Source organism: Carettochelys insculpta, chromosome 1 (genome assembly GCF_033958435.1).
Source record: "Carettochelys insculpta isolate YL-2023 chromosome 1, ASM3395843v1, whole genome shotgun sequence".
Lineage (NCBI taxonomy): Eukaryota > Metazoa > Chordata > Testudines > Carettochelyidae > Carettochelys > Carettochelys insculpta.
Window position 1 is genome coordinate 365,079,019 of NC_134137.1, and position 14,256 is coordinate 365,093,274.

The following is a 14,256-nucleotide window of genomic DNA, read 5'->3' on the forward strand; positions in this document are numbered from 1 at the left end:
GATGCAAAAAAAGAAGATTAAATCATTTTAACCTTTTCCCAGTGGGTGAATCTTGTCCAATTCCATATGCCAGGAGAGCTGCAGAAGGCTCATGAATTAATCTTAGAACATTAAACCCAGCTGCCCCAGCAGCCTGCCTGTGATAAGACACACCACAGTTAAAGGTCTGCATTTCATTCAGTGTAGCGATACATATTATTGAGGTCCCCCCGACACACACACGCTACCCAGATACAATATGATTTTTTGACCAAGTCAAGAAACATGTAAAAGTCTTGTCTATAATACAAGTCGTTATTGGATCCCCTACCCTAATCATATTTGTTGTATATATGAAGTATCAAAGAAAACTCTATTGTAATGCATTAGGATTTGACACAAAAAATAGAACAGTGAAAATGGCTTTGTTTAATTTTACAGAAGCAGTTTTAATTTTAACCAGAAAATCTGATAACATCCTGCAAAAATCCCCATAAGTTCTCAGATGTTCTTAGCACTGATAAAGCAGGAAAATTTTTGGATATAACCTGATCCAAATTACCTTGATTGCTTCCAAAAAGCAAGCAAGCAAACAAAAAAAAAAAAACTTTTGAAAATCAGTATCTCAAACTGCCTACAATTCACTTCCTCCTGAGAACTGATTTGCTCAATGGCTCAAACTAGCAAATGGTATTTAAGACTCACAATGCTTATTCTTCAAAGGGATTTTTACAGACATCTGGAATCAAATTTTCTTTTAAATCTAGAGGCTGGTGCATTTCAACTTCTTATAGTAAAATACTTTGTGACATTTTAAACGATTTATACTTTGTAGAGAATTCGTCTAAACAAGAACTTCTCTGAAACAGCAAGGTAGCACCACCAATATAGTATACTGCTTCCTCTTATAATTTGATTGTGCCAGAAAACAGGATGTACCTGGAATGGAATTGTCGCTCAAAAAACAAAAAATATGGAATCTCTAAATCAAATACAGCCATCAAAATTGACATAACTCAGCACATGTTGAAAGGGACTGAATCAAAAGTGAAAGTCAGCTAGTGTGCTCCAGTGTGCTGGGGCATTTGGCTGAGGAGGTAGCAGTGCATACCCCCAGCCCAGCTCCTGGGACTCTGCTACAGGCTGCCACAATAAGCAGCAGGCTGCCAGGCAGATGAAAGGGGCTAGGACTGCCCCAGTTACAAGCCTCTCATCCCCAGGTGCCCTTTAGGAAGGGTGGGCAGAAGCTTCCCCCCCCACAAAGATTTTCTATGAAGATATTACTAATTGTTCCCCATGGTCACAGCCAGGGAAAGTGCAATTTGTTTGTCTATGTCTGGGAAAGGCAGGCCACAGGTGAGCACTGCACTTTCCTCTCACTGACTAACAAGGACAGGAAGGGGAATAGGAAGCATCCTGGTATGAATCTTGGGGGGAAGAATGGGGGCATCAGCCAACCCTGCCATTCCCACGCAATCTTACACACCTACCCAAACCCCCTTCCTGGAGCACCCCCATTCCCCAGCCACCTGTCCTGACTTGAACTCCTCTACCACCCTACCCTTGAGCCCCTCCTCACCCCCCACACCCCAGCTTCTCCTCACCAATCCCTCTGCACCTCCCAACCTTGACTCCACCCCCTATACCCACAGCCCTTAGCCTCTTCTCACCTCCCAATCCCAACTCCTGTCCTGCCCACATACCTAGCCCCCTATGCAGAGCCCTTCCTCATCCCCTACCCATACTCCTCCACCCTCCTCATGAGCCCCCTACCCTAAGTTCCAACTCCAGCACCCCCGTGCCCCAGCCCTAAACCCTCCTCACCCCCAACCCTGACCCCAGCACCCACACACCCCCTTACTAAGTCCTCTACCCACTTCCCTGACTCCTGCGCCCCCACATCCCCACCCACTTCTCTGAGCCACTCCACCCACTTAAATTTCTTGCAATTACTGTAATATCACAACCCTACCCAACCTCCTAGTGTGATACCCTCACTCCGGGGCGGGGGTAGTTGTGATACAACAGTACTCATAAGAAACTGAAGTTACTCTCACTCCTGGACTGAACCAAGATGAGCAGAAAAACCATATGAACCTGGAATAGGATTGCTGAAAGGAGATAAGGTGGAGAAATCTGTAGCAATGTGTTTGGCCACAGCTAAATCAATGCTTAAGGTTTGAAAACCAGAAGTAAGTGTCATTGAAAACCAAACTGACTATAGTCCTTTTTGTTAAAAACACAGCAAATTTTAAGAGTTTATATGGGTGAAGAAGAGAATGTATTTGATGAAACTCCCATTTAAAAAGTTACTAAACAAATTAAACAGAAAATTTTTAACAATTCTTTTTAAGAAACCAAAATAAAAGTGATACAAATAATGCTGTATTTTTGAAAAATACAATTTGAAGAAAGCAAGAACATTTTCCTTTTATTAAAAAAAGTGAGTGAAGGACCCAAGCAATACTGGTTAATTCTCCTACTGTAATATAAAAAGGACTGACTGCTCTGGAGAAAAATGGAAATCTACAACAGTAGTGTTCAACAGAAATTTAAGGATTGCCACACGCCCCCCACAAACCTGCTGGCGATGCACCAAATCTGCCACCACTGAAGCCAAAGCCATGCCATGAGCTGTGTAGGGCCACAGGAACCCACAGCTCTAGGAGGAACCACCACAGCCACACACTTGTCCCACTAAGTGGTGGGGCATGTGTGCAGAGCAGATGGAGTGCATGCCACGTGTGCAGCTCAAAGGAGGTGCATTTTGCCACACTGCAGTGTCCAGTCCGCCACATGTGGCAAACAGAAAGCGTATTGGACATCACAGCCCTATGAGAATAAACAGTGGTACAGCTAGTGGCTGTATGTGGCCTGCCAGCAGGCTTCAACACTAGCATGGTGGAATAGAGTCCAGTGTCTATGTTCATACAGAATCTGAGATCTGGAAAGATCACCCATAAAGGTGCTACTTGGTCCCATTTGTGATGATCAGATTTGTGATGCGAAAACTTGAGGAGAAAGAGGACTGAAGCCACTTGCATTTCAAGGAGAACAGTCATCAAGTGACAAAACCTCTGGGGTGAAATCTTTTGTATTTCAGTCACTAGTAAAATTCTGCACCGTTTTCAAAAGGACCAGGATTCTACCTTTATACTACCAGTGTGGTACAAATTCAAACCCGCTAACCAGGGTTCCAGTCGTGTGTGTAGTGGACAGACTGCAATGTCTGTCAAGGCGCCATAGACAGAGTAATCTGCCCATGCAGTATCAGTCACAGAATTGAAGACTAGATAAGGAAGCATCCATACCCCATCAGCAATCCCTTGAGCTGTTCTGTCCCCCTGCAGCTAAGTGAAAAGAAGAAAAATCATTCTTCTTACCCAAGGGCATTTTTCTGGTTCTCCGCAAAATCAAATGGTACAGTAATAACCACATCATTGACATCTGAACCCAAAGCAGACTGAGCAGTTTCTGTTCACAAACAGAGGCAGAACATGTTGATTAAAATACTACTATTTTAAAGGTGCCTAAATATACCAAAGGTGTTGATTAGTTTTTAAGTTTTACTCCCTGTTTACCTTTCATTTTACTGAATATGAGTTTTGCAACTTCTTCCGGGCAAACAAGTTTATTATCTATTTCATACAGGAGTTTTCCATTCTTCTCAGTTACCTAGGAATAAAGTAAACATGTAACATAGTACAACTCATTTAGTCTGTCATGAAAATTAATGTTTAGGTCTAATTTGGTTTCTATTCCCAGGAAATAAACTAGACCAGGCAAACATTTTTATATTTGTATTCGACTCAAATGGTACAAAGGGTCCACAATGGATTGGACTAAGGAGATCATAAAAATGACTCACATTAGCCAGGCCTGAATTAGAGATATAAATGCTCATTTAAAAATTAACCAGTTAAATGATTAAAATTACATAACTGGTTAACTGAGGGTTGGTGCAGAGTAGTTGTGGTCCTGCACTGGGGAGCTTCCCCAAAGCAGGGACCTCTGAAGCTGGGGTTCTGCTGGCCATCCCACCATGGACAGGGGGCTCTTCCTTCCTGTCCTCCATGAGCGAGGCTGCTCCAGCCCATCACACCGCAGCAGTGGGGGGAGCAAGGGGAGGAAGGGGCTGCTCTGGCTGGGTGGGGGCCTCCAGTTAACAGGTGAGCAGGTCAGGCCAATTAACCTTTATCACTAGCCTGAATCAGAGATTTTGAGGAAGAAGAGGATTCCAGAAAGAAGGTTTCCTTCCGGAAGATCCCTGCAGGCTGCATGTGTATTTTGGAGTCCGGAAGACCTTCTTCTAGACTCCAAAAGAGCTTTTTCCGGGCTCCAAATCACATGGCCATATGCCAATGACGCCCAGGACATTTACATCCAGACCTTATTAGCATCTTCCACACTGCTTATTACCATGCCACTTCTGGAAGAAGAGGCACACGTGTAGATGCAGCCTTAGAGTATGCCTACACAGCAGCCTTATTTCGAGATAAGCTACACTGGAAGAGCTTATTTTGAAATACTGGTGCTAACACACCAAAATGTATTTCAAAATAGCACTTAAGCTATTTCAAAATACACTGACTACACACATGCAGCCTATTTCGAAATAGAACCATTTGACACATTACGGCTTATTTCGCAATAGGCGCTACTCCTTGTAGAGTGAGGTTTACCAATTTCAAAATTAGCCAACCGCTATTTTGAAATTATTTCAAAATAGTGGTTGCATTGTGTGGGCTCTAGGATAGTTATGTCAAAATAACAGCTCTTTTTCAAAAGAACTTTTCTGTGTAGGCCTACACTTTCACTGAATTAAAGAATCACCCTCTCTGAAATTCTCCTTCAGGCATAGTCCCCAAGGGAGTATGGATGGCTTTAACACCACAAGAGAGACATACAGATGGTACGAGGCAGAATATGGCAAAACCTCTCATTACAAAAGAAGGTTCTATCGCACATGGTGGTTTTGATACTGCAATAAAGGATGATGGAACCAATGCAAATATTTCCAACGCTATATGGAAAATCTATATCATACTTACTGGACATTTGCTTTCTGCAATATATTTCTCAGCTTGTGGATCATCGGAGCTGTTAAAACAAATTAAGAGTGATAGTTCTGCAGGTGGCATTGTATGTGTGGGGCTCCATCTGTTTATTTGCTCACTTTTTCAGCTTAGGAAACTCAGTCTATGAAAATCCTCTTGTATTTAATTTGTTTTAGTCAAAACCCCTGTTGCAATGATTATTTATGAACAGCACCTTAGAGCCCTCACCCCTCTCACAGAAAAACCAGAGAAAAGGATTTTTGTAAGTTACGTTAAAAAGAGAGGGAACACCCTGACAAAATATCCACCACTTCTGATTTACGTAATACTACCCCATCGAAAAAAAAAAATAGAACCTGAATAATTAGCAACATCTTCTGTATTTAGTGTGATTTTTATTTCAGGACCGTATGTCAATATCATCATATCAGTTGCAAATAATGCTAGTATTTACAAGCAGATTAAGTTATTTTAAAAGATGAGTGAAAATTTAACTGTTAAAATTCTATATCAGAAGGAAAATAAAACTCAGACTACCCACAGATTCCCTCCTTCAGTTAAACATTTAGGCTGTGGCCATACTTGGTCAAAACTTTGAAACGGCCATGCAAATGACCATTTCAAAGATTACTAATGAGGCACTGAATTGAATATTCAGTGCCTCATTAGCATTACGACGCTTCCGGCTGCGGCGCTTCTAAAACACCGCTTTCGAACGCTCACGGCTTGGCGTGGCTACATGGGGGTCCTTTTCGAAAGGACCCTGCACCTTTTGAAAAGGACCCCCATGTAGGCGTGCCAAGCTGCAAGCATTCCAAGTGGCACTTTCGAAGCGCCACGTCCAGAGGCGTCCTAATGCTAATGAGGCGCTGAATATTCAATTCAGCACCTCATTAGTAATCTTCAAAATGGCCATTTTGAAGTTTTGGCCAAGTGTGGCCACAGCCTTAGACTATGTCTACACTAGACACTGTTCTGGTCTGGCTATGGTCTGAAAAAGTGGGTCTGTCCCACGAAAGCTCACCTAATAAACTATTTTGCTAGTCTTTAAAGTGCTACTTGACTGCTTTTTGTTTTGACTGTCTACAGAAGGTACTGTCAGAAGAGATATTCTGACAAAGCTTCTGTCAACAGATCTCATCTACAGTGTCGACAAGAGGGCCCCCTGGAGCGTCTACACGGCTTTTGTGCTGACAGTGTCTGTCAAAAAAATGAATTTTGAGTGTAGATGCTCTGCAAGTTTTGTTGACAAATCCCCAGTTTTGCCTGCAGAACTCGCTAGTGCACATGTAGCCTTAAAGAATTTTCATTTTTTTATCTGGTGCAAATCATACTGATTTCTCATCTTTCTGATTACAGGGTTGAACATTTCATGAGGCAAGAATAAAACCATCAAATAAAATAGACCCTTACTAATTTGCTGCTATGAGTTTCTCTTGTGTTCACAAGACGCTCTTTGTCAATTTGTAAATTTACTTATAATTTACTGGAATTCAATAATAATTCTATGTACTGCAACATATTTTAAACTTCTCTGTATGCAAACAATGAAGGCTGGACAGAAGAGCTCTCACTACCACTGAGAAGTAAGGCAATCCCACTATTATTTTAAGCAAGTTATAAAGTGTCACAATTATTTCAGTTTGACTCTACAAGAAATATAGGCAAAGAATACCCAGAGTCTAACTTCCTACTCCACAATTAAAGAAAGGATAAGTCACCCCAGGAAAGTTTTTTTTGGTGTGTGTGTGTGGCAGGAAGATCTAGTGACCCCTCTTTATCAAAGCCAGGCAACTAACCTGACCAACCTGTAGTTCTCAGATTTAATACACATCGAACTTCTCTACTCCAGCACCTTTGGGATCTGGCTAGTGCTGAACAACAGAATTTGCTGGATCATGGGAGGTCAATATTGTCAAGCAGCATTACCAACACTTCCACTGATTATTGGGCTTAGATGACATTTAAGGGTAAATTACAGCTAAATAACAGCATAGAATACTGAGAGCAAAGACCGGAGGCTGTAAACAAGCTTTATGGGACCACAGTAAACTTGACCAACCCCATGATAAACGGTCATCCAGCTAGCTAAAAATCATGCTTGATTATGGATGTGCTGGACTAGAGAGGTTCGCTTGTATATAACTGGCAGTTCAGCTTTAGTGTACTACCAATTTGTCGTGCACACACTCCTCAAATCTTTCATATCTTTTCACTTACCTTCTCCCAAGAATCTGCTTTACTTTCACTACTGTATTTGCAATATTTCTTACTCTATTTTGTTTTGCTGCCAAACCAACAACCTATAAAATGGAAAAGAAATTATGAAGTGAAAAATGAACATTCCTCTCTCTACCAAGAATTGCTCCAGTGCGAAGAAAAAATTTACCTCTTCATTTTTTGAGTAAGCCACAACAGCTGGCGTGACTCTATCGCCTGCATCGTTGGCAACCACATCAGCACGCCCATCCTAGAACAAGTTGACAAAACATTCAAAGTCAATGAAATATTAACATACTTCCCTACCTTAGCAACGAAATACATCACATCAGCTGTTTATTACCACACAGCTTGGTGGCAATTATAACCCCTTGCTCTAGGCAAGGGTTGCCAACCTCAGGCTCTGAGTGCTGCTGGTGACTCCACTTGCAGCTCTGGAGGCTCTTACCACTTAAATAAAGCCCGTTAAAACAGGCTTTAGTGTTTGTTGTTTCAGAGGCAGCAGACCCCAAAGCCACAAGTGGTGTCAGCGGCTGCAGGGAGCCCCAGGAGAGGAGAGGAAAGGAGGAGCGCGCGAGGGAAGGAGAGCTGAGGGAAGAGGTGGCTGAGCCTGCCCTGCCAGAGCTGTGCTGGTGAAAAGGAGGAAGAGGCCAGGCAGCTGCCAACCCACAGAGAGGGGGTGAGAGGGTTCTACCTCCCAGTTGTGGGAGCTTCGGTCCAATGCGAAGGGCTGCTTGAACTTCCCACAATGCCCAAACCAGCGCAAGCAGGCCTGGACTGCATGGCTTGCTGAAGCTGTATTGAGCACAGGGGGCACACCCAGCACAATGAGTCCCCCCAGCCCACCATGAGCTTTCAGCTTCTCCCAGTGGAAATCAGTCACTTCCCTTCAAATAGCAGCCCTTAAAATAAACACCCAAGTGACGGGGGAAAGCAGCCAGAGAGGTGGTCATCTCAAGCAGGTAAATGCTGAGGATGGGGGAGCTAGTTTGGGGCTGATAGGGGTTAAGCCTGGAAGTGTGGGGTCGTTTGGAGGATGGGGTTAAGCCTAGAAATGAGTGGTGGTTTGCAGGATGGGGAGTAAAGATTAGAGACAGGAGGGTGGATTTGGGAGCTGAAGCAGGTAAAGCCTGGAGATGGGGATAACAACTTTCTAAGTGGTACAAATCCCTGTGTGCACTGTTCTTAAAATAAGGGTGATTAAAAAGTACAGTTTGACATTATTTACTAAGGATTGTCTCACATTTGTGCGCACTACAGCTCTTGTAGTAACGCTTTTGTAACTGAATTTGAAAATATGGCTCTTCTCGCTCTTTCGGTTGCAGACCCCTGTTCAAGGAGATTAGCATTTCGCTAGTCTAGCTTGCAGAACAAGCCTCTATGGCAAACTGATGGGAAACCTAGAGGAGTGAGTCATCTACAAGAGTGGTCCTCTTTCATCTCAGTGGGCTGCCAGGTTGATGCAGCCCTGAGAGTCTCCTAAGATAGCGTAGTTTGGTTAACTGCAAATGCATTACCTACACTGTGCAGGCTGTATTAGTGTATGCTAAACCATCAAAATACACACAACTAAGTTGCACATGTCTTGGATTAACATGACTGCCATCCTTGACAGGAGCAGGGAAACCACTCCTGTCGAGGTGGCAGCCTGACTCTTGCCACCCCTGACAGGAGCTGTTGTCTCCTCCTATCGGGGTGACAATGAGAGTCAGGCTGCCATCCCAGACAGGAGTGGGGAAACTGCTCCTGTCAGGGGTGGCAGTCTGACTACTGGCTGCTGCCCCTGACAGAAATGGTTTCCCAGTCCCAGGAGTGGCAAAGAGCTAGGAACCAGGTGGCGGTCTGGCTCTCCGCTCCACTCCCCCTGCGGAGCCAGGAAACTGACCAAGGCTGCTGTCCTGGTCAGTTTCCTGGCTCTGCAGTGGGAGTGGAGCCAGGAGCCAGCAGCTGCTGCCTGGGGTTCCCAGCTCCCCACCACTTGCAGGGAGCTGGGAATCAAACAGCAGCCTGATTCCCAGCTGCCCTGCGCTAGCAGAAACCGGGAAACGGACCAGCCATGAACTGGTCAGTTTCCTGCATTCTGCAAGAAGCAGGGAGAGCTGGGAACTAGGCTGCTGCTTGGTTCCCTGTCTCCTCACTGCTTGTGGAACCTGGGAAACTGACCAGCACATGGCTGGGCAGTCTCCTAGGTCTCTCAACTAATGGGGAGAGGGGAACCAGGCTGCCCCTTGGCTCCTGGCTCTCTGTCACTCTAAGAGCCAGGAAATTGACCATTCCTGGCAGGCTGGGCAGTTTCCCAGCTCTTGCATGCCCAGGGGAGCCAGGAACTAGATCACAGCCTGACTCCTGTCGCTTCCCAGACTTGGGCAAAATATTGAGTTACACAGAGGTTGCAGGAATGCAACCTCCACATACTCTGAGGGTTTACTGCACTATATATACTATCTAATGTAAGTTGATAGTGATACAGACACACTCCTTCTCAGGGCCATCCCTTTTCATATGGTAACCCTATGCAAACAAAACACCTCACAGGCCCCACACAGAAGCCAGACAGGCCTGCAGACAGCAGGTCACCCGTCACTGCTTTAGGCGCAGCAATGCCCCCCTAAACAGACGCACTACCTATGGACACGGAGTGAAACTACGCGGCCCTGCAGTGCGAGGTACTCAGACCTCCCAGTCTGCCCACATCCACCCCCACACAGCCTCGCTCGGCGAACTACAGCCTTGTGCCTCCAGAAGCACCGGATACACATCACAGGCGGAAGGCTGCGCTGCGTCCCGCCGCGGGCGGTCCAAGAGTTCGGCACCAGCCCTCACCGACCCCGGCCGTGGGCCTAGGCCGTGCATCTCCCGCCCCCCACCCCCTCCCATGCAGTGGAGTTCGGGGGACCACGGCACCAGCACGCCCACCTTATAGACGGCCACACAGGCGCAGGTGCAACCCAAATGGACACCGATGGCCGCCATGCACGCCTTCGTTACTCCACGCCGGGTTCGCTCCCCCACAATGCACCGCGACGCACGCACGGCGACGCTCGCGCTAATGCCGCTCAGCTTCTCGCCCAATCAAACTCCGCACCTTCCCCTCCTTAGGGCCAATCCAAGAGACAGGATCAGATTGCCCCTTAAAACTTCCGGGTACCGCGTGAGTGACCATCATCCAATGAAAAAAAAATCATGTGGTCTTGTCGTCACCCAGCATAGCAACCAAGGCAATTTTTTTTTGCCTTTGTCTAGCCCCGCCCAGGACGAGAGAAGTGGGAGGGGTCAGGCTCACTGGTCTCGTTCCAGCGGTACCATGAAGCCGCAGCAGTCGCTCGTAGGAGTTGGGTGCAGCAGCCCGTTAGTGGCCCTCGCCCTGGCCTTCCTGTGTACGGGTCCATGGGCAGCTGCAGCCCTTGCCCCATGGGGGCACGAAGCTCAGTGCGAAGGTGAGCGGGGCAAAGGGCGTGGGGGCTCAGCCCGCTTGCACCGTTTGCTGCTGGCCTGTGCATTGCTCCCCGTGCTATAAATAGCAGCAGCCTGCCGTCTGCTGCAGCTCACGCCTGGGTTCATTAGCAGTGATGGTCATCAGCGGGAGGAGAGTGAGGGCCCTTCCCCCCAGCCTCCTAAGAGCTGGCTCGTGTACCGTGTGTACTGCACCCCCGTGCATGCCCCAGGTCCTAGCAGCACCCCGCCCCCCCCGATTCTTTTCTTCCAAGTGCTTTCCAGACATTGAGCCTCACAACTGTTCCGGTGCGGTTTTGCCTCCGCTGGTGTGAATCTGAGAAGTTAGATTAGCAGACAGGTAGAAATCATGGGACGGACTACCCTGCCTGGCTCCTACTGGATTTCCGTGCGTGCTTAGCCAAATATTGTATGAACGTAAGTAGGAGCTTTCTGTGCTCGGCAGCTTTAGGAAGCAGGTCAGACGTGGCAGACAGACTGGTGTCTTGCACACAGGTCACTTGTTCTCCTGGTGCGCCTTGCAAAGTTGCATAGGGTTCAGTTTCACAACGAATGGTAGGGCCCATGGTTGTAAACATTAAAGTAGCAGTTTCATAGAGCTAGGGTGACCAGATGCCTGGTTTTTGACCACAACGTGACCTAAGAATGTCCAGTCAGATCTACACAATGCACATCCAAAGTCTAGTTAACTTCAGGTGGGGAGGTGCCAGGTCATCACATGAGCCAGCCCCTGTTCAGCCTAGGCTGACTCCAGCCTGCCTCGGGTGGCTGGAGCTCCCAGACCTGACTGCACAGAGGAGTCTCTCCTGACCTGGGCAAAAGAGTAGGAGGGGGAAAGCACCAAGGCAGAGGTAGGAAGAGGAGTGGATAGAATGGAGCCTCAGGGGGAAGAGGCAGCGCAGGAGAGGTTCCTACATTCCTGCTGGAGAGTTTGGGTTTTAAATATCTAGTTGACATGGTTATGTGAAGCCAGGCCTTCATTCATTAGAGGGCTTTTTCATAAGCACTAGTTGCTCTTTCTCATGTACAGTACTTTGCCATTATTGATTGAGAAAGAGACATAAAACAAACTATTGGGCATGTTTCTGTATGAATCCTTGGGGCTCTGTCCTTTACACCAGGTTGGCCATGGCCACACTTTCCCAAAACTTCGAAATGACCATGCAAATGGCCATTTCAGAGTTTACTAATGAAGCACTGAAATACATGCTCAGCGCCTCATTAGAATGCTGGCAGCTGCGGCACTTCAAAATAGCTGCGGCTCGCCATCGCACGGTTAGTCCAGACAGGGTTCCTTTTCAAAAGGACCCCGCCAACTTCGAAATCCCCTTATTCCTGAGGTGATGGCTGTGGCCACACTTGGCCAAAACTTTCGAAATGGCCATGCAAAGGGCCATTTTGAAGATTACTAATGAAGCGCTGAATTGAATATTCAGCGCTTCATTAGCATTAGAATGCTTCTGGCTGCGGCATTTCGAAAGCGCCGCTTTCAGAAGCGCGCGGCTCAGCACGGGTACACGGGCCCTTTTTGAAAGGACCCCGCTCCTTTTGAAATCCCCTTATAGGGGACCCCTGTGTAGCCGTGCCGAGCCATGCGCTTTTGAAAGTGGCGCTTTTGAAGTGCCGTGGCCGGAAGCGTCCTAATGCTAATGAAGCACTGAATGTGCAATTCAGCGCTTCATTGGTAATCTTCGATATGGCCCTTGGCATGGCCATTTTGAAGTTTGGCCAAGTGTGGCCACAGCCAATAGGAATGAGCTGATAGGAATAAGGCGATTTCGAAGTTGGCGGGGTGCTTTTAAAAAGGAGCCCCATCAGGACAAATTGCATGGCGGCGAGCCGTGTCAATTTCAAAGTGCTGCAGCTGCCAGCATTCTAATGAGGTGCTGAAATAGCTATTTCAGCGCTTTATTAGTAAACTTCGAAATGGCCATTTGCATGGCCATTTCAAAGTTTTGGGCTAGTGTAGACATAGCCAGAATGAAAATTGTCTTTGTTTCTCCTCCCTCCCCATTTTGTTAGCTGATGGTTTGTAGAAGGGAATCTTAAGGAGGGTCTGACAGAGCATTTTGAGCAGAGAGTGGTACCATGGGAAAAGTGGACAGGAGGGGTACTGAGACTGGTATGTGCACTAGTTTGCAGAAGTTCAGATTAGGGGCACAAGAAGGGAAAATACTTTTGTCATTGACAGTCCTTGTGAAAATACACCCCCCAAACACACACACACACACATGCACGCGCGCACGCGCACGCCCCCTGACCAATTATGCAGGACTTCTTACGTAATGATGCCAAAGCTTTGACTCAGTGATATCATTTGCCTTCCATGGCTTTCCTTGCTTGCAACTTACGTAGCTATGTCTCATTTCTGATGGAGATGTGTAATAAGTTATGCTAATTAAAGTGTGTAAATAAAATTTTCTAACCTACCAACTGCATGGTGTGGTATACTTTCTTCAAAAGCTATTATTTCACTATATAGCCCATTGTTTTCTCTGGGTCTTTTATGCTAAATATATGTACAATTAGTATATAAACAGTAGATGAATGTTGGTAAGATGTATGCTAAAGCTTTTTCCATCAGCTTTTCTTCCTTGCAGAAAGAGGGACATGATGACTCATGAGTATTGTTAGACAACAGAAAACAAATATTGTGCCCTACAGCCTATGGCTGTGGCCACACTAGCCCCTACTTTCGGAGGGGCTGTGGTAATGTCGTGCTTTGGAATATGCTAATGAGGTGGTTCCAGGAATATGCAGCACCTCATTGGGGGGAGGGATAGCTCAGTGGTTGCAGCATTGGTCTGCTAAACCCAGAGCTCTGAGTTCAATCCTCAAGGAGCCCGACTGGGGCAAATAGATGCCAGGGATGGTGCTGGGTCTTGCCAAGAGGGCAGGGGACTGGACTAGATGACCTCCTAAGGTCCCTTCCTGTTCTAGGAGATGTGCACCTCCAATAATAGAGGCTGCATGTGTTTCAAAACTGCTGGTTTCAAATTGCACCCCCCCCACATGGCTGGGGACCTTTCAAAATGACCACCCTGATTTCAAAAGGCCCCTGGCTGCTCAGGCAGCATGCACTTCAAAACCAGCAGTTTTGAAGCACATGTGGCCACCATTATGCCAACGAGGTGCTGCATATTCATGACAGTGCCTCATTAGCATTTGCCAAGGTGGCTCATTAGCACACTCCTTTTGAAAGGCTGGAGCTCATGTAGCCACAATCTATGTGTTGTGTGTGATATTTTAGAATGTGCTTGATTTAAATGGAATGTGTCAACTGAAAATGTTAGGCCTATTTAAATTTTAAAAAAATGTAAATAGTAAAATTAATAAATGTTGTTTTTAAAGTGATTAGAAAAAAAATGTTTTCAGTGAAATCCAGAGAGGCCTCTAACACCATGAATCCTAAGTACAACATCATGTTGGTGCACAAGAATTGAGGCCCCAATCCTGCAAACAATTCTCATCCAAAGGCCCAAGCCAGTGTGGTTCTACAGGGACCCAGGGGTTTCTGTCCATGTGAAACAGATTTCAAAATCCAAAT

At 46.2% G+C, this 14,256-nt stretch overlaps 2 protein-coding genes across 3 annotated transcripts in view; one reads left to right on the top strand and one right to left on the bottom strand.

Annotated features, from left to right (window-relative positions):
* The window catches only part of HSPA14 (heat shock protein family A (Hsp70) member 14), a 30,918-nt gene extending 20,629 nt beyond the window's left edge, over positions 1-10,289 (bottom strand). For both annotated transcript variants that reach the window (XM_075017714.1, XM_075017705.1), the window contains exons 1-7: positions 10,173-10,289; positions 7,426-7,506; positions 7,257-7,339; positions 5,031-5,079; positions 3,561-3,654; positions 3,363-3,453; positions 33-137 (exon numbers count right to left, since the gene is read on the bottom strand). In XM_075017714.1, the coding sequence (XP_074873815.1) occupies positions 33-137; positions 3,363-3,453; positions 3,561-3,654; positions 5,031-5,079; positions 7,257-7,339; positions 7,426-7,506; positions 10,173-10,229 (560 nt within the window). In that variant the 5' untranslated portion in view covers positions 10,230-10,289. The remainder of the gene's footprint in view (positions 1-32; positions 138-3,362; positions 3,454-3,560; positions 3,655-5,030; positions 5,080-7,256; positions 7,340-7,425; positions 7,507-10,172) is intronic.
* A 258-nt stretch (positions 10,290-10,547) lies between these two features.
* CDNF (cerebral dopamine neurotrophic factor) overlaps positions 10,548-14,256 on the top strand; it is a 32,285-nt gene continuing 28,576 nt past the window's right edge. The window contains exon 1 of the mRNA XM_075017724.1: positions 10,548-10,693. Coding sequence (XP_074873825.1) covers positions 10,561-10,693 — 133 coding nt within the window. The 5' untranslated portion in view covers positions 10,548-10,560. The remainder of the gene's footprint in view (positions 10,694-14,256) is intronic.